At 50.8% G+C, this 23,553-nt stretch overlaps 1 protein-coding gene and 1 long non-coding RNA gene across 4 annotated transcripts; one reads left to right on the top strand and one right to left on the bottom strand.

Moving 5' to 3' along the window:
* The first annotated feature begins 707 nt into the window (after positions 1-707).
* Positions 708-9,299, top strand: LOC130160154 (uncharacterized). Of its 3 annotated transcripts, XR_008825947.1 has the most exons (4): positions 711-5,763; positions 5,846-5,883; positions 6,173-6,297; positions 6,429-9,299. It is a non-coding gene; the product is annotated as an uncharacterized LOC130160154 (long non-coding RNA). The 3 variants fall into 3 exon arrangements; XR_008825946.1 differs by having other exon boundaries at positions 708-5,763; positions 5,846-6,297; XR_008825945.1 differs by having other exon boundaries at positions 708-6,297.
* Positions 7,624-22,899, bottom strand: CCR7 (C-C motif chemokine receptor 7). Its single transcript, XM_056362440.1, has 3 exons — positions 22,578-22,899; positions 14,976-15,025; positions 7,624-13,191 (listed from the first exon to the last, which is right to left on the bottom strand). The coding sequence occupies exons 1-3, from the start codon at positions 22,585-22,587 to the stop codon at positions 12,127-12,129; spliced, it is 1,125 nt and encodes a 374-aa protein (XP_056218415.1). The 5' UTR covers positions 22,588-22,899; the 3' UTR covers positions 7,624-12,126.
* Between the last annotated feature and the right edge of the window lie 654 nt (positions 22,900-23,553).

Genomic DNA, 23,553 nt, shown 5'->3' with positions numbered 1-23,553 from the left:
CTGGAAGAAGAGCAGAGTGGGGACAAATGGGGTCACGCTATCCCGGCCGCCATCCCACCGACGTCCCGTTGTCTCACCAGCTTACCTTGCAGTGCCTGCGCCCGCTCCTGGCTGCTTGACTGATGCCAGTGATAAAATCCCCATTTCCTGAGCGGCGGTGGGACTCATGCTCCAGACGTGACTTGGGCTGCGCTACGGGCAGAGCTAGCGGAACCTCGAAGGACAACGCTGCTCTGTCCTGCCATAGCCCGGCCTGGGGCACAAACAAGCTGTCATTCCATTTATCATTGCATCACTCATTTTGGGGGGTCTGCTTGGGCATTTTTTAGTAAATAGCTTTTCTTTCTCACCTCTTGCATGTAGCCTGGTTTTTAATGGTCTTTGGAAAATGCCTAGTGAAACATCTTTAAGGCCAAAAACAGGTGTCTGATGCCTTATCTGTTTGCTCACATTCTGGTTTGCGGGGGAGAAGTGAGTTGGCAGCATCTCGGAGAACAAAATATTGAAGTGTTTTTCTAAGTGTGGGGAAACTTTCCTTGATAACAGATTTCATGTCACTGTATGTTTATTTCTTTAAAGCTTGGGTAGGTGGAGTGTGGGCTGTGGGCTGTATCCCTTTCAGGTAAAAGCCATCTGCCTAGGTGGAGCAACCTTTGTTGTTTTTGTTCATTTAACTTCTGCAGAAAGCCACAAAGAAAAGACTTTTCTATGCAAACAAGGGGAAGAGGCATTACCGGAGTGAACCCCCATGGAGCCAGGGAGGTTTCAGTTTGCAATAAGTGCGTTTGGAGGTGAAATGGAGGTGGCAGCTTCTGCTGCTGGTTGTGTTGCAGAGCCCTGCCGTGCATCCTCCCGCGTGTTTAGCCGGCGGAGCCCCGCGGCAGATGAGAAGAGTGGGCATAGCACGGGGGGTCTTCTGGGGCTGAGCGCTGCAGACGTGTCAGGTGGAGGGGTTTGAAGTATGCGTTGAAAGCAGTAATTGCCCTGGCGTTAGCCTCCATTAAAATCAAAAAAAGCAAAGTTAAATTATGCCTCACACATGCTGGAGGAGCGTAGAAGCCTTCACAGGAAGAGCATCTAAGAAGTTTGGCCTCTTCGCCCTGAAATAAGCGGCTGAAATAAGCATGTTTCTCCATGATGTTGAGAAAGAACCTAATTCTGGGTTTTTCATGTGCATTTTTGCTGGCAAATACAGGAATCGCTGTGTAACATAATGCCGGTGACTTGTTAATAGGGTTTTAGGGAAACAGAAAGACTCTAGCAGTTAGCAGGGGTACCGTCTGCTGTGGAAATTTCTGTTCTAACTTCTTGCCAGCTGTGGCTTTCCTACGGTGCAAGATTTACACCTCTGCAAGGTTTGTTCTCACCTGCATCGCAATGACTAAGTCTTTGAGTCATCGAGTGTGGCCTTGGCTGAAATGATGGTTGTTTTTTTTTCTTGGTTCATCTACAAAAGCTTGGAAGCTAAGGCTGTCCACTGTTTTGTAGGGACCCGGCAGCAGCGTGGGGCTTAAGGAATTTGGCTTTTTGTGGGGTTTTGGGTAGAAATTTGTGGTTACGCTCAAGCAACCTGTTTTCACGGGGCTGCTGCATACGTGCAGGTTCCGGCGCTGCACGTGACAGCAGCAATTGAGCTCCCCGTGGGTTAGATTGTGGAGTGATTAAAAATCCGAATGAGGCCTTGTGGGGCAAAATGCATATTTGTAAAGTTCACTTTTTTTTAAAAAAAAAGCTGCTTTCTTCAGCTGCCTGAAAAAATCACAGCTCCTGGGCTTGGGAAGGGGCTGCCCTCTGCTCGCACCCTGCTCATTGTGCTGAGCTGCAGCAGCTGCGGTGCAGTGTCCCAAGGGATCCCGAGTGGTGGGAGGTGACTGAAAAAGGCCATTTATGTGTTTCAAAATTATCTAGGAGATCTGGGTACGAAGCTAGTGGAAGGCGATACATGGGAGATGTCATTTTTACGGGAAGAGGTGAGAAACATGAAGTTCAGCATTCCAAACGGATTATTGAAATCCCATGGAAAAGGCACTGGCAATCTGATTCAGAGCTAAAAAGAGAGTGACTCAAAGCCTTTTAAAAATTGTTTCCAGTATATTTACATTAAGCCAAACTAAAATGACTACCTTTTAGCCTGCTTGCCCGCAGAGGGCTTGAATATGGTTGGGTTCATAGTGCTGGAACCCACACCTTTATTGCAGGGGGAAGTTTTCCCGAGTTTTTCCCGAAGTCCCGGCTTGGTGGGTGCAGCGTGGTGCCTGCGGTGGAGCGTTGCTGAGCCTTTCCCACATGGTGTCAGCATCTCTCAGCCAGAGGGCTAAGAGATTAGTAAGGCCCCTTGGTTTGGGGATTTACCAGGCTCTAACCAGAGAGCAGAGGTTTGGCTGGGAGCCTTCTCCAAGGAAAAGCCTGGATTTTCACCTCCTGGGTGACCGAAGGTGAGAGGAGGAGAGCAGCTCGGAGGGAAGGATGCAGAGGAGATGGTGTCCCTGCTCCTCAGAACTCACAGCTTTGTGTCCCGCTGGCTGCCGGTTGCTGGTGCTGATGGCCACAGCCAGAAGGGACCGTGACCGTGGATGTACCGTAGGTCACTGGGAGCCTGGCTGGGGTGTGGTGGCTTTGCAGGGCTTGGGGCCGTTGTGAGCATGCCTTCTGTGACCTGCCTTTGCATATCGTCGGTATTTGTTGTTTTCAGGCAGCTTCCCCTTGCAGGAAGGAGAAGGAAGTGTTTGCATCTTGGTTACTACTCACTGAAGCATCATTTCAGAGCGTGTTTCAGGCCATGTGCCCTGACCGACAAACTCGATGCGTGTCTGCCTGGTGGGGAAAGACTTTTTTTTGTACTGCCGATTATAAAGGGCATGAATTTCCAAGCTGAGGATCACCGTTAACTGCTCAGCAAGGAGATACCTCCCTCCTTCCCAGAGTGCTGTAAGGATCTGTAAGGATCGCCGCTGGCCAGGGTCAGCCAGGAGGTGCCTCGGACCCTCTGCTGCTGCTGCTGCCCCTCTCCCCCTACGCGTGCTTCGCTGTCACTCATGGGCAACACGTCTGGGACACGCTGGGGTTCGGCTGCTCCTAACGGGACCGTGATCCCGAGGGAGAGAGACTGACCCTCCCCATGGGACATTGCCACCGCGGTGGCAGCCAGCGGGCTGTGGACTGGGGAGCTGTCTGCCGGGGGTGCGCTGGCTCACATGGCGTCGTGATGTGCTCCCTGCTCAGGAGCAGGTCTCTGGTGTGGGCACATACCAGGAGCCTGAAGTCCCCAAAGAGGGGCAGCTCCTCTGCAGAACTGCTGTCCCACTAGTGCATCACCATCGTGCCCCCTTGTGCGGCAGCGGCACTGGGGCTGGGGCAGCTGCGGCGAGTGGCAGGAGAGCTGTGGTGCTACGGGATGATGCTCCACCATCTTCTCAGTTGCAGGGTGAGCCGGCGTGGAGGGCGCACATCCAGCAGCTGCAGCCCACGTAATGCCCGAAACAGGATGCCCAGCTGAGGAGGCAGCATCGCAGGGCTCGTGATGGCATGGAGACCTTTTCTGTTGTTTGCCATCTGCTTCAAAACAGTCCCCACGTCTCTGGCTGCACGCCTGGTGGCTGTTTGTTAGGTTGTGCAGGCAGCACTGGCACGTGAGGGGTTGCTCATTTGTAGGTGGGGGTGGAGGCCCACCAGAAGCCGCTAGCAATAAAGACATTTTGATGAGTCTTGTCAGGATCTGGGTACCTGCCAGTTCTGCTGCAGTCCCCCCCCCCCAAGCCTGGAGGAAGCTGCATCTGTTGGGGCGCAGCTCTGGGATGCTCAGCGCCTCTCCCGTGCAGTCGGGTCAGGGAGTTTGAGCAGGAGCGTTGCAGCTACCTGCGGCCCCCTGGCAAGGCAGATGAGAACCGACTGCAAACGTGTTAACCTCTTCAAAGGCGTCTTGCGCAACTCCCCGTTGAAGAGCAGGGCTGAGCTGCAGAGTGGCAATTGCTGCTGGGTGTGTTAGTCATCCAGAGAGAGAGTTGTTTTTCCTTCTCCCCCTCCCCGCCCTGGTGCAGGGGTAGAGGTTCTTGCTCACTACTTGGTGTGGCCAAAACTTAGAAGAAGAAATGTGTTATCTCTGAGGGAATCGGTCAACTCTCCCCTAAAAATGTGAGCTTCTATTTGTGCACCTCAGGTGGTGAGATTTTGCTCCAGCGGGTATTGATTTTTGCTGTGATAGCCCCCCCGAGTCTGCAACCAGTTCTGCTGGGAGACAGATGCAAATATGAACGTGTGTGTGTGTGTGTGTTCACATCTCCTTCCACACGGAGTGATTCCCTGATAATAATGTGCAAAGCTGTGGGTGTACTAAAGAAACCTGCGGGGTTGCGCTACCTGTCCGAGTTACACGGATCAAGCAGAGAGAGCCGAGGTCTTTAGAGTCAGGATCCGTGGTGGGGCAGCGTGCTCCTGCAGCAGGGGGCAAGATTTCCTTTGCTTTTCTTGTAATTAAAATTGGTAAACCGGAATGCCTATATTTCTAGACCACAAGAAGGCGTGCGGGATGGGGATGGGAGGAAGTCACCAGTGGTACCAGACAAAGGTTTTTTGGATGTCCAGCTCAGCACCTTCATTTTCAGACAGTTGGGTGGGAAACAGGTTGCCTGTGTTGGGTGTGCGAGTGTAAAAGCTGGAAGTGTCTCTTGGAAAGGAAGGCTTGAAGGAGTCTTTGGGAAAGGCTCGTGAGTCACTTCTGCTTGTGAAGATTTTATTTTTTACTCCCTGGTTAGCTAAGAGTATTTTACAAGAACCTTTTCCTTCTCTGGAGCATTCAGCCACTTGGGGTTTGGTCGTTTTGTGCGTATAAACCAGGACATGGTCCCAGAGGAGCTCAGCTTTTCAGTTTTACACTGCAGCGTAACCTTCGGGACAGGTGGGGACTGAAAAGTAGCTGCATTTGTCACTGTCCTCTTGCTGCCCTGGGCTTGCACAGCAGTTCTGGGATTCTTCAAGCCTTAACAGACACCTACATGAAATCCACCTTGTTGCAAATCCGGTAGAAGTCTCCGCACCCAGGGGACAGCAGACGAAGTAGTTCCTCTTCCCTGTGTTCTGCCAGGAGGGCGTTTGCTCCACATCTACAGCCGCTGGGATCTTACCTCCTCACCTCACGTTGTATAGCATGAACATTTCATACCAGCTCGCAGGGTAAGGCAGAAATGAAGTGTCATGAACCTCATGAAAGGTCCTGTTGTTCTAAGTGGAATTTAGACGGCGCTCCTACATAAAGAAGAAGGAATTAGAGTCCGTGGGAGAAGTTCTGGGTTTGGTACAGGGCGATGTGCACAGGCTCCGAATCCTGGAAGGCCTTTCGGGCTGGGAATTATTTGGTCCTTTCCTGCAGGGTGATTCTAGTCATTAGAATTGACCTTCAAGTCACAGAAATTTCCCAATAAAGCACATAATTACTCAAGAGTTAGGGTTTTGTGCAACAGTGCTCATCAGCAAGGAAAGGAAAGTAAATATCTGCTTGCTCTCTTATTTTAGACAATTGAATTAAAACCCCCAAAGCATCAGGAAGGGAAGTTCAGAGTTTCAGTTCCTGCAAGCTGAAGGTTTGCATGGGTTCAGCAATGACAAATACATGAGATCATGCCTAGTTGGGCTCAGCATCTGCGGTGCGTGCGGTGAAGGTGAACCGAAAGTCTCCGGTACTTGTTAAGACCTGAAGAAGATTTTTGTAACGAGCTGTGGCAGTGACAGGTGTTGGTTTAATATCGAGGAGGTTGGACTCCTGCTTGGGTAATACTCTTGGCTCTGGGAAGAACTGGGGTCTTACGGAAAGGCAAAAGGGAAAAATAACTTTTTTCTTTTTTTTTTGCAGTTTGAGGATGGGTTATCCTGCCACCTGGAGCTGAGCCTGTGGGTGCTTAAATACCTGCAATTTCTGCAAAATCTAAACACCTGAGGGCTTCTCTTCGTTTTTGGCGAGAGGGTGGGAAGGCTGCCATGCATGGGACTAGTAACAGTGCGAGGAACTCCTGTTCCTGCTTTTGGAAAGTGATATTTTAGCTCTGGTTTAGTCCTTGGGGAGGAAGCGCAGGATTGACTCGGGGCACTGCGGAGCAGAGCTGGGGATACAACCTGTATTTTTTAAGTCTTGTCCAGGCTTTTCACCACTGGATCTGACTGGGTTCCCTTTTCCCCACAGTGTCACTACTGGGAACACGCAGACAGCGAAGCTGCCGTGGCCACGTAGCCTTTGGGTGTAATTGTGCAGTGCTGGTCCGGAGGCTTGTGCCAGCACAAAGGGGCAGCCAAGCAGGAAAAGACCTGGTAAAGACCAAATATTTCTAGCTAATCTTTTTCTTCCTTCTAGTCAGCCACCTTTTTTTTTTTTTCCCCCCATCTTCTTCCATCCTTCTTATTCTGACCCTTGTGTACTGCGCATTCGCCTGTTGATACAGATCACCACAAGGAAGAAACTGCCCGTTTTGGGAAGCATGTCTACAAAGAACTCAGCAAAACCCCGTGAAGACTCCATCCCTTTGGATCTTTTCTGGTTTTATGGTCAGCCACATCTGAAGCTAGAGGGTTATTTGTTATGTGACAAATGCTCTTCTCTTTCCCACCCCCCCAAAGTGTACTGCCACCGCAGGGGGGGCTGGAAGGAGGGTGAGGTGGTCCAGCAGCGGCTCGTGCTGCTGTCGTTAAACACAGCATGATGCTGTTTATCTGGTTCATTTTCTTTAAAGTCCAACTGCATGTTTTTGTCCCATCTTATGTGCCACCAGGAGGCTCTGAGCCGGTCCAGCTGCCTTCTAATCTATAAAAAGTCTTTGCTTTTCAATCTGGCCCGGCCCTTTGATCTCCTTGCTTTGAGGTCACAAAGCTGCTTGTGATGATGCCAACAAGGCGCAGCTGAGGTCTCAGCTGACTTAAGTTTCCCCAGATCCATCTTAGGGTGGCTCAGGTAGGGGGGGAGAAATCTCCTGGTGTGGAGAGAAACCCCAGCGCCAGCCCGTTGGGGGAAGTGGCCCCGGGCAAGGCAGCTCCGCTGAGGAGCCAGGGAGGAGGACCATGCAAGAACTTCTCCCCCGAGGTCTGACACCTCCACCCCCACAACAGGAATTGGCGTTATTTTTCCATATAAAAGAAGATGTGGGGAGAGGAAACCATAGCCCACTCTCAGCTATTCTGACAGCTACACTGTGCCACCACCCTTCCTCATCACCCATGTGTGGTATTTTTAGGGTTCGCCTCATTTAACTCCAGCTCATTCTTTCTTAGAGTGACAAGGGCTTCCCTCCCGTAGCTACCCAGGTGGCACATCAAAAACCACAGCTGTGCCAGGAGCAGCTTCACCTCCACCATCGTATTCATCCATTCGTTCACCAGCCGGTGATGGGAGGCGGCACCTGGGACAGCATGAGAAGGGAGAGGACAAACCAGAGCCTGCTCTGAGGGGGTGGGTGGATGGATGGATGGATGGATGGGTGGATGGGTGGATGGATGCAGCTGCACTTAGTGAGGCCTCATTCCATTTTTCCTTCCCCCTACTTCCAGTTTACCTCCAGCCCAGATCCCTTTGGTACTGTGGGCTTTTAAGCCAAAAGACACATTAGCACACGTGCATTGATAAAGAACTGGCAGGGAAGGGGAAGCAATTAGCAGCGATACTTTATTTGGAGCAATGAGGAGTCCAGGGCTTCTAAGCAATGAAGAGGTTTCCCACGGTGACTTGGAGAAGGGATGGCAGGACCCACCTGGAGTCCCCATGGCTGGGACGAGGTGGTAGATGTCTCTTCTGCTTTGCGTGTAGTTTATTGCAGACCAGCAGCTCCTTTCTGTAGCGAGGGCTGGGTTTTTTTAACTGACTTTTGAAAGAAGATTGAAACCTGAGATTGGTCCCAGTCCCCTAGTGATTGGTTCCAGTCCCTTAGTGAAATGTAAAAGGAGGCTTCTTTCTCTGTCTTGGTGGTGAAAGGTACTAAAATGGGTTAAATCCATCCTAGAAATGCACCTCTCTTCCTGTAGCAGGTTCTGTGTGCTTTGGCCGGGGTATTTGTGATGTAAGGTGTGACCTCGGAGGATTGCTTGGTGGGCTGAGTTTTTACTTGTTTAAATTAGGGTTGCAAGTTGGAGTCTCCCGTTTTCTTAAAATTTGGGATCTTTCCTGTTGAAAAGCTTGGCTCAGGGTCAACTCGGAGAAGCACAGGGACCTGTTCAGCGTGGTGGTTCTCTGCAGCTCCCTGGTTCTGCTTCTGTACCGCGCGTGCTGCAGTTCCTGCTGCTGTTGCAGCCGCCTGCATCTCTCACGGCTGAGCGACACGGACTCGGGGCAGTCGTGACTTCTGACCTAGCCGTGGCAAGCGAGACCTAATGTTTATTTAAAGACCCTTGTGTTTAGACTGTTATTCTCTAGAGTTGCGTTGCGGTGCTGTGGTCTTGAGATGTTCCTTATCGCTGCTGGAACCTCTGGGCTGGGTGCTGAAACTGGTCTTAATGCTTTCTCTCTAGGGAGAAACCATGAGAGAGGCGCGCTGTCTAGCGAAAGCAGAAATGGTCCTTAGTTTTGGCACTTAACCATCCAGCTTCATGTCTCCTGGTTTTCTTGGAGGTTCCTTCCTCTTTGATTCCATGGCTGCAATTCTAAACCACTTTTTGGTAAAGGCTATTGAACATCCCTCTTTGCATAAATTCACTGGGGAGGTCAGGGAGAAACGGTCTGTGCCCTTGTGGTCCCTGCCTCTACCTTGAGCAATTTTCCCAGTAATACGGTATTTCATGATGGACTTCTTACATTTGAAAGTGAACAAGAAAACGGTACAACATTTTATTTCCTATATAGGCTTTTCAGTGATAAGGAGCCATCAGGTATATCCAGTAGTGGAGCAGCGTTAAGGCGGTGGGGTAAATAGTTAAAATAAAAGCTACTACTTAATGTGTTGGTGACTTGTTTACTGTGTAATTCATCAACAATTGAAGTAAACCAGCTTTTTTTCTATTTAGTTTGGTTTTTTTCTGCAGGGCAGTACTGGTACAAAGGTAGGTTAATTGACAAACAGCTCTTGACAGGACCAGAAGGATGTGATACAAGCTGTTATGATACATACAAAATATGTCCTATGGAGGAAATACAATGGAAAAACAACGGTACCTTTTTCTTTTTTTTTTAAATTGTTATAATTTATTTTCCACAAATAGCAAAATACAGTCAGTTTTCAGACTTCAGTGGGGAATCTCAGGTTAGGATCTAAGGCCAATGTTAATGTGATTCATCTAAATGAGTGGCAAATTTGTCCTGACCATTAAATAAAATTAAAAAAAAAAAAAAAGAACAGCCCTGCACTCTGAAGTCACTGCTGTCTTGCTGAGGTGGCACCAGATGATGCTTTTAGTACCTCATTTGTAGGGCAGCAGCTGCGTGTTTTCCCATTTAGAATACATTGAGCTGGTGAAGACCCGAAGACCCCCCCAGTCTGTAGAAGGGGGGATGGCTTTTATCAAACAGGAGTCAAGTACAGTTGCATGTTTTGGTGAAGCAATGCTCCTTGCTAGAATAAGTTAGGTGAATCTATTTTGTATAAAATTTTAGTGAAAGCAGTGCATTTTCAGGGTACATTCACGTACATACTTTTTCCCTGTGTAAAGCAGCTTTACATATATGAATACACATTAAGAATATATTGTTACTGATGAGGAAAACTAAAAAGACCCTGTATTATGGGTAGTCCTTGCTCTGGTGAAGTTCTTGTTGTCTGAGCATCTCGCCTGAGTCAGGGCTGTAGGAACAAACCCAGAACAGATGACTATTGGGTGTCAGTCATAACCCCCCAGTTTGCACCATGGAGAAGCAGCGCTTCTGTACGTTGCATGGGCATTACGAGAGAAAATGCGTTGAAGGATTGGGGGGGATTGTAGCTCCGGTCACGTGGAGCAGAAGGTGCTTTCCTCCTGAATCCCAGCTCTTGGCAAAATCCCATACCCCAAAGCCAAATGGTTTATGAAGAATTTATTTCATTATGATGGCAGCCAGCTATATAACTGGCGACACTGTCTCAAAACCAGCTCACCGAAGTCTTTCCTTGGAAGGTTGATTTTCATTCTCACGTCTCTAAAGCAATGGTGTTCAACTGATGATCCAGGGAGTTCCCTGTATCGCTCCTGATGGATCCATGCGTGGTATTGAATAAAGTATAAACATCTTTTTAGTAAAGTGTGTTTTGCTCCGTGTGTCCACTGGAATGTGCCTTAACAGCTTCTACAAGCGGGTTGAGGTGCTGCTCCGGAGGGTGAGGCTCCGTGCCTCGGCTCAGCCGGGCTACTGCTGCCCCGCAGCTCCTGGCCAAACCTTTTCCCATTGACGTCTGGCTCCCGGGAGCTGTGCTCTGCGGGGCTTTTACCACTTGCACCTCCATGACAGATGCCCAAACAATTGCAGCAGCTCCTCCCCGGGTGACATTCAGATGTCACACGACAAGCAGTTCCCAGGGTATTCATCTGTCGTAGGAATCTTCCCTCTTCCAGTAGAAGCGCCAACTGGCATTATATTCTGGGCTTCTTTTCAAGGTCTTATTTTACATGACAATAATCTGTTGTTCAGCTGCCACGTTCCTTTCAAGTAGGTGACCCTGGCAGTAATCTTCCACACGTGACTGTCCCGGCGTTTAAATCCAGCCGCAGTGAATGGCATCTTTATTAGCCCTGACAGTCTGGATGCAAAACACGTTCTCAATAGCTTATATGTGAAATACACGTCTGAGTTAAAAGCCAGCTGCTAATGTCCTTCTAGAAAGGCACGCTGATGGGGAAGGGAGAAGAAACCCCACATTCTTCTCTATGTCTCGAGGTCAGAAGCAATAGCACAGAAGGCAGCCGATACAGCTGGGTACAAGCGAGCTTTGGCCACTGGCACGCTGAAGGGGTTGAACCATGGGCACAACTGTATCCTGAATTTGAGTGTTTTTGCCTTAAGAAATGCACATGCATTTGCCCTGGGCTTCAGCCTTTAACCTTCTGAGGATTCTGGCGCCAGTCTGCTAAAATCTTTATACCAAGTGAGTGAGCAAACCATCCCTCAGCCCATCGAGAGTGAGGGTGACACTGGTACAGGCTGGATGGCCGAGCGATAAAGATGTCTTTTAAGCAGCTGGCTGGATCGGTGCAGAAGTACCTGTTTCTCAGCTCAGATTTGTGTGCTTGGGGATTGGAAAGACACGGGTCATTTGGAGCTTGTAACCCATTTTTCTTTGCGCAAGCAGGTTGAATCTAACCTGTGCCAGCTGCCCCTACCTCCACCTGGTGCAGACAGGTGCCCTTCCAGAAGCTCAAGGAGACTATTTCCAGAGCGGAGCAGCATTTCTAATGGATTCAAGCCCACGTTGGGATGGAATAATAATACCTTGTGCTTCTCAGGATGCACCTTCTTTGTAGGTGAAACACCAGATGCAGGTAGAAATGAAGCAGAACTGGTATTTTCCTGACAAACATAGGAGTTGCTACAATAATAGACAACGTTCTTGGAATTGTTTATACCATATGTGTGGATTTAGTATTAGTTATGGAAATTTCTGGCTTTTCATGGGGGAAGGCAGAGCAGAGAACGGTGTGCTAGGATACTCCGCAGCTTATATTGCATATTGGATTAAGCTTGGCGCCTGAGGCTGGTGCTGTCCTGTCTTGAAGACTGAGCCAGTGCAACGGGCATAATTTTTGTAGGCATGGAAGAGCAATATGTAGACTTGTTAAAAGCACCATTCCAAGCCAGGATGATGCTCTTGGACATTCAGCTCTAAAGCAAGCAATTCTGTTGCGCAAATATCCGTTTCTCTTGGTATTTGTTGCTTTTAGGGAGAATGTTCCATTTCGAGCATTTCTCATTTTGACTAAAGACTAAAAGAAAGGTGAAATGACATAACAACTCTAAACTGACTGGCCTCCCTCTCCCTTGCTTTGCTAACGGTCACAGTTTTATTCAAGTCTCTCCATCCACAGGAGTATTGCCTAGCAGTGCTTGTTGCCTGGAATAGGGGGATGCTCCTGGGTTTTCCTCCTGCAGCTGCCTTTCCTACAGCAGCGGCAGGTCTTGCTCTACCAGTATCTCAGAACAGAGGACGTGTACAAAACTGTTCCAGCTTGGCCAAAGCCTGCTGGGAGCTTGGCTCATGGGGAGAAGGTGGTGGTCGTCTCTGTCTCCATAGCGAAGGAAAACCTCTTGCTCTCGCGGCAGGTGGACAGCTGCCAGAGGCGCTCCTGGCTCAGGCAGCCCAGCTCCTTCAGGAGCTTGAAGAGGTCATTGCGGAATTTGACACCGATGAAGGCGTAGAGGAAAGGGTTGAGGCAGCATCGGAAGCAGGCGAGGGTGTAGGTCACGTCATCCGCCACGTCAAGCTTCTTGCTCTCCTCGCATGAGCTGGTGTGGTTGAAGGCTGAGATGGTCTTGGCCAGCATGACGCCGTTGTAGGGCAGCTGGAAGACAACAAAGACGATTACCACGGCGATGATGACCTTGATGGCTTTATTCTTCTCAAAGTTGCGGGCCTGGAGTAATGTTTTGATGATGATGAGGTAGCAGACAGACATGACCAGCAGGGGAAATAAGAAGCCAAAAACCATTTGGGACACTTTGATGCCAGTGTTGAAGGTCTGCAGGTCATTAGCGATGATAGAACAACGGGGATGGTTGTCACGGTCATTTACACCACTGTGAACCAGCTCAGGGATCGAGAGGATGAAGGCCAGGAGCCAAATGAGGATGCATGTAACCTTGCTAATGAATATCATCCGGGGACGAAAGCGGTGGGCTGAGGCAGCCTGAACGATGGCAAAGTACCTGTCGATGCTGATGGACAGGAGGAGCAGCATCCCGCTGAAGAAACTCATTTTGCAGATGCAGTAGACGGCTTTGCAGGCAAACTCCCCAAAAAGCCAGTGCATGGCTGCGCTTGTGGCCCAGAAGGGGAGGGTCAGCAGGAAGAGGATGTCTGCCAGGGCCAGGTTCAGGAGATAGATGTCCGTCATGGTCTTGAGCCTCTTGAAGTAGATGTAGGTGAGCATCACCAGCCCGTTCCCCAGCAGCCCCGTGAAGCAGATGAGGGTGTACATGGCTGGGAGGAAGGCAGCGCGGAAGTTACGGACTTCTTCCTTCTCACACAGGGTCTCGAACATGGTGTAGTCGATGGTGATGTTGGAGTCATAGTCATCGGTGACATTGTTGCCGGCACAGAACTGGAACAGGGAAGACAAGAAGAGTGTGTTGGGACAGGTACTGTGCTGTGTTCCAAGGGTGTCGATCTGTGGGGCAGGCAGCAGCATCCAGCTGCAGCCCACGGAGAAACCCCAGGGACTTCCCGAGCATGGGCTTATGCCAACGTCATGGACCCAGCTGGCAGGATCTGGTGGCTGAAAACATTCCCCATAAGTACGTGGGGTCTGGGCTTTTTGGAGGGGCTCAGAGTGGGAATTCTACCAGAAAAGTTTAGTGCTCAGCCTGGAAGCGCTTGGTGTGCGGCTGCTTTCCAGAACGTTCCAGGACCCGCATACAGCTGCATGCACATAGCCAGCTGTCGGATGCAATGTGAAAAATAATACATCCTTCAGCATCCTCCTCTCAGCAGGGGCAATGTTTCCTCTCGACTAACTCTACTTGTGAGGCATAAAATGACTTCAGTATTCCCTCCCCCATCTCAGCTATTCCCATTGCTCCCATCCCCTCCTCCCTGTGACCGTGCGAGAAGGGGCTGCCGTGGTTGTAACTGGCAGCGACCTGGCATGGCAAGTGCCAGCGTCACCGAACCACAGGATGGTTTGAGTCAGAAAGGACCATGGGCAGGGACACCTGCCACTAGCCCAGGTTGCTCTGAGCCCCATCCAGCCTGGCATCCCGGCCTTCCTGGTCCTGCTGCCACCCCATCCCCCCCGCAGCGAGGGCCAAGCCCGCCGAGTGCTGGGAGCAAAGGGAGGGCAAAGCCAGAGCCTCCCAGGGCTCTTTCCTCTGCTAAAGTGATGGAGAGAGATGTCAATGAGACCTGGGGAAATGCAGCGAAGCAGGAAGCTGTTACCGCGCTGGCATGGACGTGTTGCCGGTGTCTCATTCAGGCCCCTGATCTAAGTCCTGATTATGGTTTCGTCTTCCTACACTGCCGTAACCTACGGGGCAGAGTGAGCCTGTGGTATCTGTGCCCTGCTTTTTTGTGACTTATTAATCTCTGGTACCTTCACTCCATCGCACCGAGATGAAAGGTTTCCCCTGGATACCCCCCGCCTGTTATCGGTGAGTATCTCAGCGTGCTCTCCATCTCAGGCAGGCTTGGCTTTCACCACATCCTGCCTGCTACCTGGAGGCATGCCACCAGAAGTGAAAGGGAAAAGAAAGAGGCTGCAAGACTCTCCCTGCTCTGCTGAGCCCGGTGGAGAGCTGGGGCTGGGGGCTGCAGCGTGGCTGAGCTGTGGGGGTGTGAGCGCTGGCGCTGCACCCTGCGGTCCGAGAGCAGGTCACGGCACGGCGTGGTGCTTTGGGTTCTTCCTGCTTAAGATTGACTCTGAGCAAGGACAAGCGGAGGAAGAAGCTGAACTCTTCCTCCCTGGGCATGGCAGCAATTCAGCACTGACCTGTGTTGAAGCCCAGCGCTGGCCGAGTACCTGCAGGGAGCAGCGAGCTGGCTCTGCCCCAGCGCTCGCTGGAGGATGCTCTCGTCTTTCCTGAAAATGCTCATTTTGCTGCTAGCGAGGGACTTGGTGCTAACAGTCTAGGCCTTCCTAAAGTCACAGGATATGTCATTGTTTCTGTTCTCTCTTTGTTTTCTCTCCTTTGTTTTTCTCTAGCACTGCTCTGCTGTCTCCCCACCCACCTCCTTGGGGCTGGATCCTGCGTGCCAGCGGCCGTTCCCCCCCACGCATCTCTGCAGGGCTGTGGGTGGCTGCTTTTTTGCCTGTCGAAAGTTTTCGTCATCTCTCTTTACCCACAACACAAAGGCAGCTGGATTTCAACAACGTTGCTTTTAACATCTTACCTGAAAAATTAGAGGAAGGCTGAAAACAAGGGTGACCTTTAGCTGCTTGCCTGTAGAAGAAGGAGACAGGCGTTAGTTGGCGTTAGTTGAGTGGGGGTTTTCCACATGATGCTCACTCTGAAAAAGCAGCAGTAGCACACTTGACCACGGCATTCTCAACCCTGCAAAGCTCCCCACGGCTGGGTAAACTAAAACCTGGTGAAGATGCTAACAGGATAACCCAGGGCCACACAAGTTACTGTCAGAGCACAAAGTCTCAGGAGTCTGGCCCCTCCAGTTTCATCTGTAAAGGCTCATAGCTAAGGACAGTTACCCTGTGCACAGTGTACTAATTTTTATTTTATATGGGGTTTTAATTATTGTTTTTTCCCTACAGATGGACAGCAGCCTGCCCCCTGTGCCTTGTTCTGAGCTGTGGGGGTGTAGCATACTCAACCCATGTAAAAACGTACAGCTGTGAGCGCCCAGCTATAGATATATATAAATCGGGCCCAGCTGTTCCCCGCCGGTGCGGTGACCGATCTGCGGAACAGGAAAGCTCAGCTCCTGGCAGGATGTGCAGAACTGAAGCTGGCTGAAATTTATTGCTTGTCTCTTAAATGTCTTAAAATTGGCTGCTGCTGCCTTTGGATGTGAAGATACAGGATGTTGACAGCTGGGAGGAAAAATTTCAATTCAGAGCCAGATGTGATAATGGTGAGAGCAATCTCGGGCAAACAGTTCTTCCTGCTGTGGTTAGCAGAGGCAGGGAGGCCAGTGAAAGCTTTTTCTTTGCTCTATTTAAAGCATGTACCACCATCTACCTTGGGCATTTGCGACTGAAAGTTGCTCAATGTAGAAGTGATTTGGCAGCTGGGAGAAAGCCCTGGCCGCTGCTCTGGCACGAACAGAAGACGTGTCCTTCCTTGAAGGAGAGTTGGCACCAGCTGTTCTGAGCATCATGCTGCTCATCCCAGGATGCTTCTCTAGGCACTGGCTTGTTCCCTGTGCCGCAGCCTCTCATTTCCCTCCTGATTAGCTGCTCCAGGGTCACTAAGCAAGGCTGGGGCAGAGGCGGGAGATGCCTTTGGCTTTCAGCTGCCTGTTTCTCCTAGGGAGCACGGCTTTCTCTTCATGGCCTTTTCATAAATTTGACTGATCAGTTTGCACCTCTCACGCTGGGCAGCCTGATGTATGCAGCTCCGCTCTGTTCCTTTGCCGAGCTCCTTTGCCCCCTTCCCTGTTCTGCCCGTCTCCTCTTCAGGTGTTGCAGTGGACCAGGATGATGAACTTCCACTGCTCATGGTAACTGCAGCCATTGCACCAGTATCCCCACTTCAAGTCGCGTGCAGTAGCATTGTTAATGACAGAAATCGTTACTTGGGCACCTGCGATTGGAGATGCTTGTTTGGATGTGAGCAGTGATGTGTCAGCTGAGAGATCTTTGGCCACGAGTGGAAATATTCACGCTTCTCACCCCCAGAGCCTGCGTGTGAGCTTCCCACTGTCTTGTAGAAGTTTGTGCCTTGCCTTTCCCCCTTGTTTTCGTCTTTTACACTCATGCAGCTGGGTGCTCAGTTCTGTTCACACCCCCTCACCTTCTCTGAACCCTCCTGGGGGAATCTGGGGAGGGTAATAGTGCCTCGTCAGTGCCGTTTGCATCAGGAATGGAGGGTGGCAAGGCTGGGCTTGAGGGGGGAGGCAGGGGCTTGGCGAAACACTCTGTCTGCGCTTTCTGTCTGTCTGATGGCTTTCACTCTGACCAGTCCCAGACTTGCAGGAAGAGGTTTGGTGAGCATCTGGGGTAGCCATCTCTCCCTTCGAGATGCTGATCTGACTTTCACATATTAACACAGGAAATACTCTGAAAGCCCAAACCACTCAAAATCCACAAGCCTTGACTGTCATTGCCCTCCCTGCCTGGGACACAGGTGTGGGGTCCCTGATCCCCCCCAACCATCAGAGTCTCCAGTCTTCTGTTGGCCAGGCGTCTTCATGGCTTGGTTTCTGGGGGAGTCCTGGAGTTGGTGCTTATGTCTGCCCGCTGATGGATAATAATTACTTGGCCACGCTGGGCAGGGGTTGAGGCCTCAAAGGCAATTCACTTCCTAGCAGCTGTATAAAAAGGAGGCAGAGGAGAGGAACCACTCTCAGGCTACAGAGGAAAGGCACCGACCTGAATCCGGCTCCATCAGTGCATTGCTGTCGGCATTTTTCACTCATTTCATGCAAAGAACTGCCCGGTGCCAGGCTGATGTGCCGGTGGGGCCAGTCTAGGGCATTGCCCCCCAGGTGCAGCATCCTTTTCCTCCACCACTTTCTGCATCACCCCCTCAAGTCGAAGGACCGGACCAGCCCAGCCCTTAATCTGAAAAGTCATCAGTGTGCAGCCCTGGTGAGTTGCTGTTCTGTACTTTTTTTTTTCCTCCTTAACATGCTCTGAGGCATCTAACAAAATAGGACTGATGAAGTGACTCAACTAACGATCCTGAAACAGTTCAGTGAAGTATCATTCCTTTAAAGATCTTCACACTGGTTTACAACCCCCCCTTCGGTTACCGTTTCAAGTGTCTTAAATGTCAAATGATTTTTTTCAATATGAAAAAAAAAGCTTGCACAGTTTCTTCCCCTCTTTCTGTACACCCCCCCCCTTTCAACTTACTCATTTGCAAAGGCATAATGAGAGAGTCATTTGCAAAGGCATAATGAGAGAGGCGATGCAGCCTCGTGGTCCCCACGCAGGAGTTTGTTGAGCGGGTCCCTGCGTCACCAGTTTCAGGCAGACTGGACGAGGCTGATGTCTCCCTGCAATGCTCTGAGGGTCCAAGGCAGCAGGGGAGAGGGACCACAAGCAAATTAATTGCATAGAGGAAATGAGACATGCCCTGGAGCTTAACAGGCATTTTTGGGTAGCTTTCTTTACTTTTTATTTTCCTTTTTTTTTTTTTCCCTATCTGGTAGTTCTCTGCTGTGGGTATTTTCCTAAAGTTTTGTTCCTCAAAATATTAAGAAAAAACCAACAAAAAAACCTCTCAAAAATCCCCATGAACAGTTGAACTAGAAACCTCATTTATAAAAAGACAACATTTATAAAAAGCGAATGAGTCAGACACGTTATCAAGCCCCACGTCAGCCCCCTTGTCCCTCAGCTGGTGACGTGCTGGTTTGCTGCAGTTCTCAAAGCATGCTCCTGTCCTGCGGGCCCTGGGAAAAGGTGGAAAGGAGAATTGTTCCGTGTGAATGGAAGAGGGAAGGGTCTGCTGTTAATGGCAGGGCAGGTCGGAGAGGGGACAACAACCCATCCATCCTGAAAATCTTCCTCCACAGAGCGAGCGCAATTGGGATCCATCCCGCTGAGCTCTAGCCCTTGGCACCTGGATGGGCGTTTCGGCTCCCTCGATAGCAAAGGGAAAGAAACGGGTGGGTTTGAGTCCAGGGTCAAGGCCATAGGGTGGGCACCTGGGGTGCAGCTCCTGCCACCCCACAGCAGAAGGGTGGGTGGGTTCGGACAGCTGTATCCCATCCAGCTCATCTGAAGCTCCCTGCCATCACAACTGATCTCAATCAAGATAAAAGAAGCTGTAGTAGCTGTGAACCCCCCGGGCATGCCCAGAAAAGCTGCTGATAGTAAGAAATACTTGGTAGCAGAAAGTCTACCCAGAGGAGTAGAAACAGAACCGTGTGGGATGGTTAAAACAGGTTGGAGAAACCAAATCCTGCAGGATGGAGCACTGGGTCGGCTCCTGCCTGGCAGCTCCGGCTCTAACTGGAGCAGTGGGGAGCAGCAGCAGCAGCGTGCTGGTGCTGGGGAAGGCACCAAGTGGAAACGAGAGTCCGGCAAGAGTATTGGCAAAGCCTGGCAAACTGGCTTGGGCTAAACCCTCGTGGTGAAAGAATTATTTTTCTGTTGGCCAGAAACCGCAAAGCAAAAGTTTCGTTCTCGAGCACCTCAGCATGTGGAGGCAGCGAGTAACGTACTGTTTATATCTTTAAACATGTACCGGTTTCTGCTGCCTCTTCACCATCGCTAGAGTAGGCTTTTGGGGGAAGAACCAGGTATTTCTGAGAAAAATTAATCATACTTAAATATATAATGACTGTTGGCAGTTACAGCTCAGTGCTCGTTCTCTGCCACCTTTCCCCTCTGCTTCTCACAACTGGCACAGGAGCGATACCATCGTTTCAGGAATGAACAGTCCCAATGAAACTTAAGTCATGCTTCTATCTCACGGCTTCATATATCTGTTAGAGAAGAAATTTAATAATTACCTGCCTCCACCCCTTTTTAGGAAACTGTGAATCAAAAGACAAGATAAGCAGAGATAAGCAAGTTCAGAATGAATTTAAGTGAGCTACCCGTGTTTCCTATGTGTGTGTAAAAAACCCCAAAAAACCCCAAAAACCCAAAACCCAAAAACCCCAGCAGCAGCACTAATGCTGTGCATCTTCCAGTGCAAAATATTTATTTTGGAATATTCCTTTGAAATACAGTACTAGGATAAAATCCCAAAGGATGAAAATTGTTGTACTATTCTTGTCAGGTTCTCACTAATTTTTTCTTCTTCCTGTCATAATTAACCGTTACCAGTTAGTTGAAGTCAGAGTAACAGCTGCCCTCCCAAATACTGAAAAACTTAAGAAACCTACAGGGCACCCACATAATGCTGCAGAGGCCAGGGATGTAAAGGAGAGCAGGGTGCTGAGGGGTGGAGAGGTCCAGCTGGGCTGCGGTGCTGATTGGGATGCAGGGCTTCCCATATGGTGCTGGTTGGGATGCAGGGCTCCCCAGATGGTGCTAGGGATGCAGGGCTCCCCAGATGGTGCTGGTTGGGGTGCAGGGCTTCCCAAGTGGTGCTGGTTGGGATGCAGGGCTCCCCAAGTGGTGCTGGTTGGGATGCAGGGCTCCCCAGATGGTGCTAGGGATGCAGGGCTCCCCAGATGGTGCTGGTTGGGATGCAGGGCTTCCCAAGTGGTGCTGGTTGGGATGCAGGGCTCCCCAGATGGTGCTGGTTGGGATGCAGGGCTCCCCAGATGGTGCTAGGGATGCAGGGCTCCCCAGATGGTGCTGGTTGGGATGCAGGGCTTCCCAAGTGGTGCTGGTTGGGATGCAGGGTTCCCCAAGTGGTGCTAGTTGGGATGCAGGGCTTCCCAAGTGGTGCTGGTTGGGATGCAGGGCTCCCCAAGTGGTGCTGGTTGGGATGCAGGGCTTCCCAAGTGGTGCTGGTTGGGATGCAGGGCTCCCCAGATGGTGCTAGGGATGCAGGGCTCCCCAGATGGTGCTGGTTGGGATGCAGGGCTTCCCAAGTGGTGCTGGTTGGGATGCAGGGCTCCCCAAGTGGTGCTGGTTGGGATGCAGGGCTCCCCAAATGGTGCTAGGGATGCAGGGCTCCCCAGATGGTGCTGGTTGGGATGCAGGGCTTCCCAAGTGGTGCTGGTTGGGATGCAGGGCTCCCCAAATGGTGCTAGTTGGGATGCAGGGCTCCCCAGATGGTGCTAGGGATGCAGGGCTCCCCAGATGGTGCTGGTTGGGATGCAGGGCTTCCCAAGTGGTGCTGGTTGGGATGCAGGGCTCCTCAGATGGTGCTGGTTGGGATGCAGGGCTCCCCAGATGGTGCTAGGGATGCAGGGCTCCCCAGATGGTGCTGGTTGGGATGCAGGGCTTCCCAAGTGGTGCTGGTTGGGATGCAGGGCTTCCTAAATGGTGCTGGTTGGGATGCAGGGCTCCCCAAATGGTGCTAGGGATGCAGGGCTCCCCAGATGGTGCTGGTTGGGATGCAGGGCTTCCCAAATGATGCTGGTTGGGATGCAGGGCTTCCCAAATGGTGCTGGTTGGGATGCAGGACTCCCCAAGTGGTGCTGGTTGGGATGCAGGGCTCCCCAGATGGTGCTGGTTGGGATGCAGGGCTTCCCAAGCCAACGATTCCCAGAAGCTGCCGGGAGACATCCATGAGAAGGCTCCCTCTGCCCTTTCCCTGCTCCTGCCTGGTGGGTCCTATGGGAGCCAGGAGCTCCAGCGAGCACCGTGGGAGCATCCCGCATCCCCCAGTGTCACGTTGGAGCCTGGGAGACCCTGGGCTCCCCCTTCCCAGCTGCTGTACAGGGCTTTGCATCCAGACACTGCGCACGGAACCCCCCTCTGCTTCATTCAGAAATCACCGGAGACCTTTCCAGAGGAGAAATCCCTGCCTGGGAAAGGGACTAGTTTGTGGGCTGAAACAGTGGACAAAGATACAAAAAGGAAGAAGTGCCAAATTTTCCCAGCTGCACCAGCCTGACTCTGCTGTTGCGCGCGTCACTAGTGTTTTGCATCTGAATTTCTTCAAAAACAGGTGAGGGCAATCGTCCCCCTTCATGTGGCACAGTCGGAGGCACCAGTATGGAACTGGGTGCTCAAATCTCAGTGTGGTCACAGGCTGCAGCTCTGCCTGCAGTGCTTCCCATGGGACCCCCGCGCCCCCCTGCACGCTGCGGTTAATTTAAGGCTCCAATTTGCAAATGTCATAGAGAAAAGGCAGTGACGCCTCCCGTTTCACCCTGTAATTCATTACACCCGGAGCAGGGCTTTACTGGGCTGAACTTGGTGGCTCTGTCCCATCCTCTCGCCATCCTCACTGCAGCTCTGCCCGTGCTCACCGGCACGGAGAGGTAGAAGTTGGGTTTTAAACCCGGATTGGTTAATCTGCTTTTAAACTAACTTACCCATCTGAGCTCTTGCATTTGTCCCTCTTCCCCGCACTCCCTCAGATTAGTGTTTGCACATATTTGAGCATAAAAAACCATAATAAAAAGGGAATAAATCTGACAGTCTTCGAGGAGAAAGAGCGTGCATCTTATGTGCCGTGTCCCTGACCCATGGTGCCATCTCCCCTCCTACAGCTCCTCATCTCCTCAAGCTCCGGGCAGTGGGTGCCCACAGAGCTCTGGGTGTGAAAGTACAATAAGAAATGGCAAAGGAAAGTTTGAAACTTTCAAGATGAAACAGAAAGAGTCTTGTGCTTCCTGGGCTAACAGGATACGGACCAAAGAGAAGGGGATTCTCTCGCTTGCTTGCTTCTCTCTGCCTGCTTCATGATGGAGGAATCCATGGGAACACAGACCCCTACAGGTGCACCGGCTCAGGGCTGCTCCAGCTCCGAGCAAGCACAGAACTGCAAAGTTTTGTTGCTGCAGTGAAAATATTTGTTAATAGAAACAATCTGTAAAAGTCTGGACAGACTTAGCTAGCAGTAACCACAGATATGCTTGCTCCTGCTTCCTTTGATTCATTCCCTGAATTAAAACGTTGCCAAGGAGGTGCATTCTCTTTTTTTTAATAAGAACAGAGAAGAAAAGGTACATGCTATGTGAGAAGAGCTTATTTGCTTTGGGACAAAATAGCCCCTTGAAATTGGCTACAAGCCTATTTTTTATGTGTGTGTTTCTGAAGTTAATTGATTGGAGGGGTTTTGAGCATGTAGAAGAGAACTGTGCATTTCTTTTTTAATAGTCGATATAAGGAAGATGAAAGTCTTTTATACTGTTCTACTCTGTTAAAAGTGCTCCATCCCTGTGTCACGAGGCATGGATTTGGGCATGATTGATAAAGCAGAAGACAAAGGCGGAGGCTGCAGAGCAGGTACTCACCACTCTCCATGGTCTCGTTGTGAAGGGAGATGAAGTCACCAGGTTCGCAAGAGCATCGTAGGTTCCAGCACAGCTCAGCACGCCGCAGCTCCTTCCAGGGACCCTCTTTGGGAACCTCTGCCTTTTATACTTCCTGCACCTCTGCAAGAGGCTCGTGACACACCCTTGCGTGGCTGACATTTAGTCGATGCTCCTCCTCGTCTTTCACTGATACAGGACGGTTGTGCTGCATGCCACGCTACCTTCAGGCGCTCCGGGTGCTCAGGTGCTTCCTCAGCACGTGCAGCGAGGGGCGGCACGCACGCACTACCGAGACTCGGTAAAAGTGGGTTCTGCTTTTGCACTGACACATGAGAAATTGTCTGTGGTGAAGGGGCAAAAAAATATCTCCTTTCTCCTTATCTCTTCTCTCCAGAGCAGATCCTGCTTCATCTGCCAGAGCATCCACCAGAAACGAGTGCTGTAGGAAACAGGGAGGATCCCCATCTCTGCCAGACCCTTTTTTTCTGGGGAACATGTTCAACTAGCACATGAAAAAAATCTCCGCATGCAGGACTGCTGGCAGCCAGCATCCCTTTGCCCTTCTCCCACATGCTTACAGCATCCTCTCTAGATTCTCAGCAGCTCAAACAAGTAAGTGGACTTCCCCCCTCCTTTCTGCTTCTGGGTGGTTTTGTGTTACCATCTGCTGAGTATCAGCATGCATCATCTTCCTCAAAAGGTTTTGCGCTTTTGCGGTCCCATGCCTTCCCCACCATCACGTTAATGCAGAAGTTCAGGACCTGCAGTGCTGTCAGCCATCCCATCCTGGTCCTAAGTGGATCATCAATACAAATCAGGGGCTTTTGCTCCGTGGTTGCCCAAGGTGGACCCTTGCTCTTGGAACAGACTCCTCGAACAAGGCAGCAACATCCCCAGCTCCTCAGGAACTCACCTTCCTTCCAAGGCGACTCAAAAGTATTCACTTTGGCATCTT

This window comes from Falco biarmicus, chromosome 17, assembly GCF_023638135.1.
Source record: "Falco biarmicus isolate bFalBia1 chromosome 17, bFalBia1.pri, whole genome shotgun sequence".
Classification (NCBI taxonomy): Eukaryota; Metazoa; Chordata; class Aves; order Falconiformes; family Falconidae; genus Falco; species Falco biarmicus.
The sequence above is the reverse complement of the archived record's forward strand: the minus strand, read 5'-3'. Positions and strand labels throughout refer to the sequence as shown.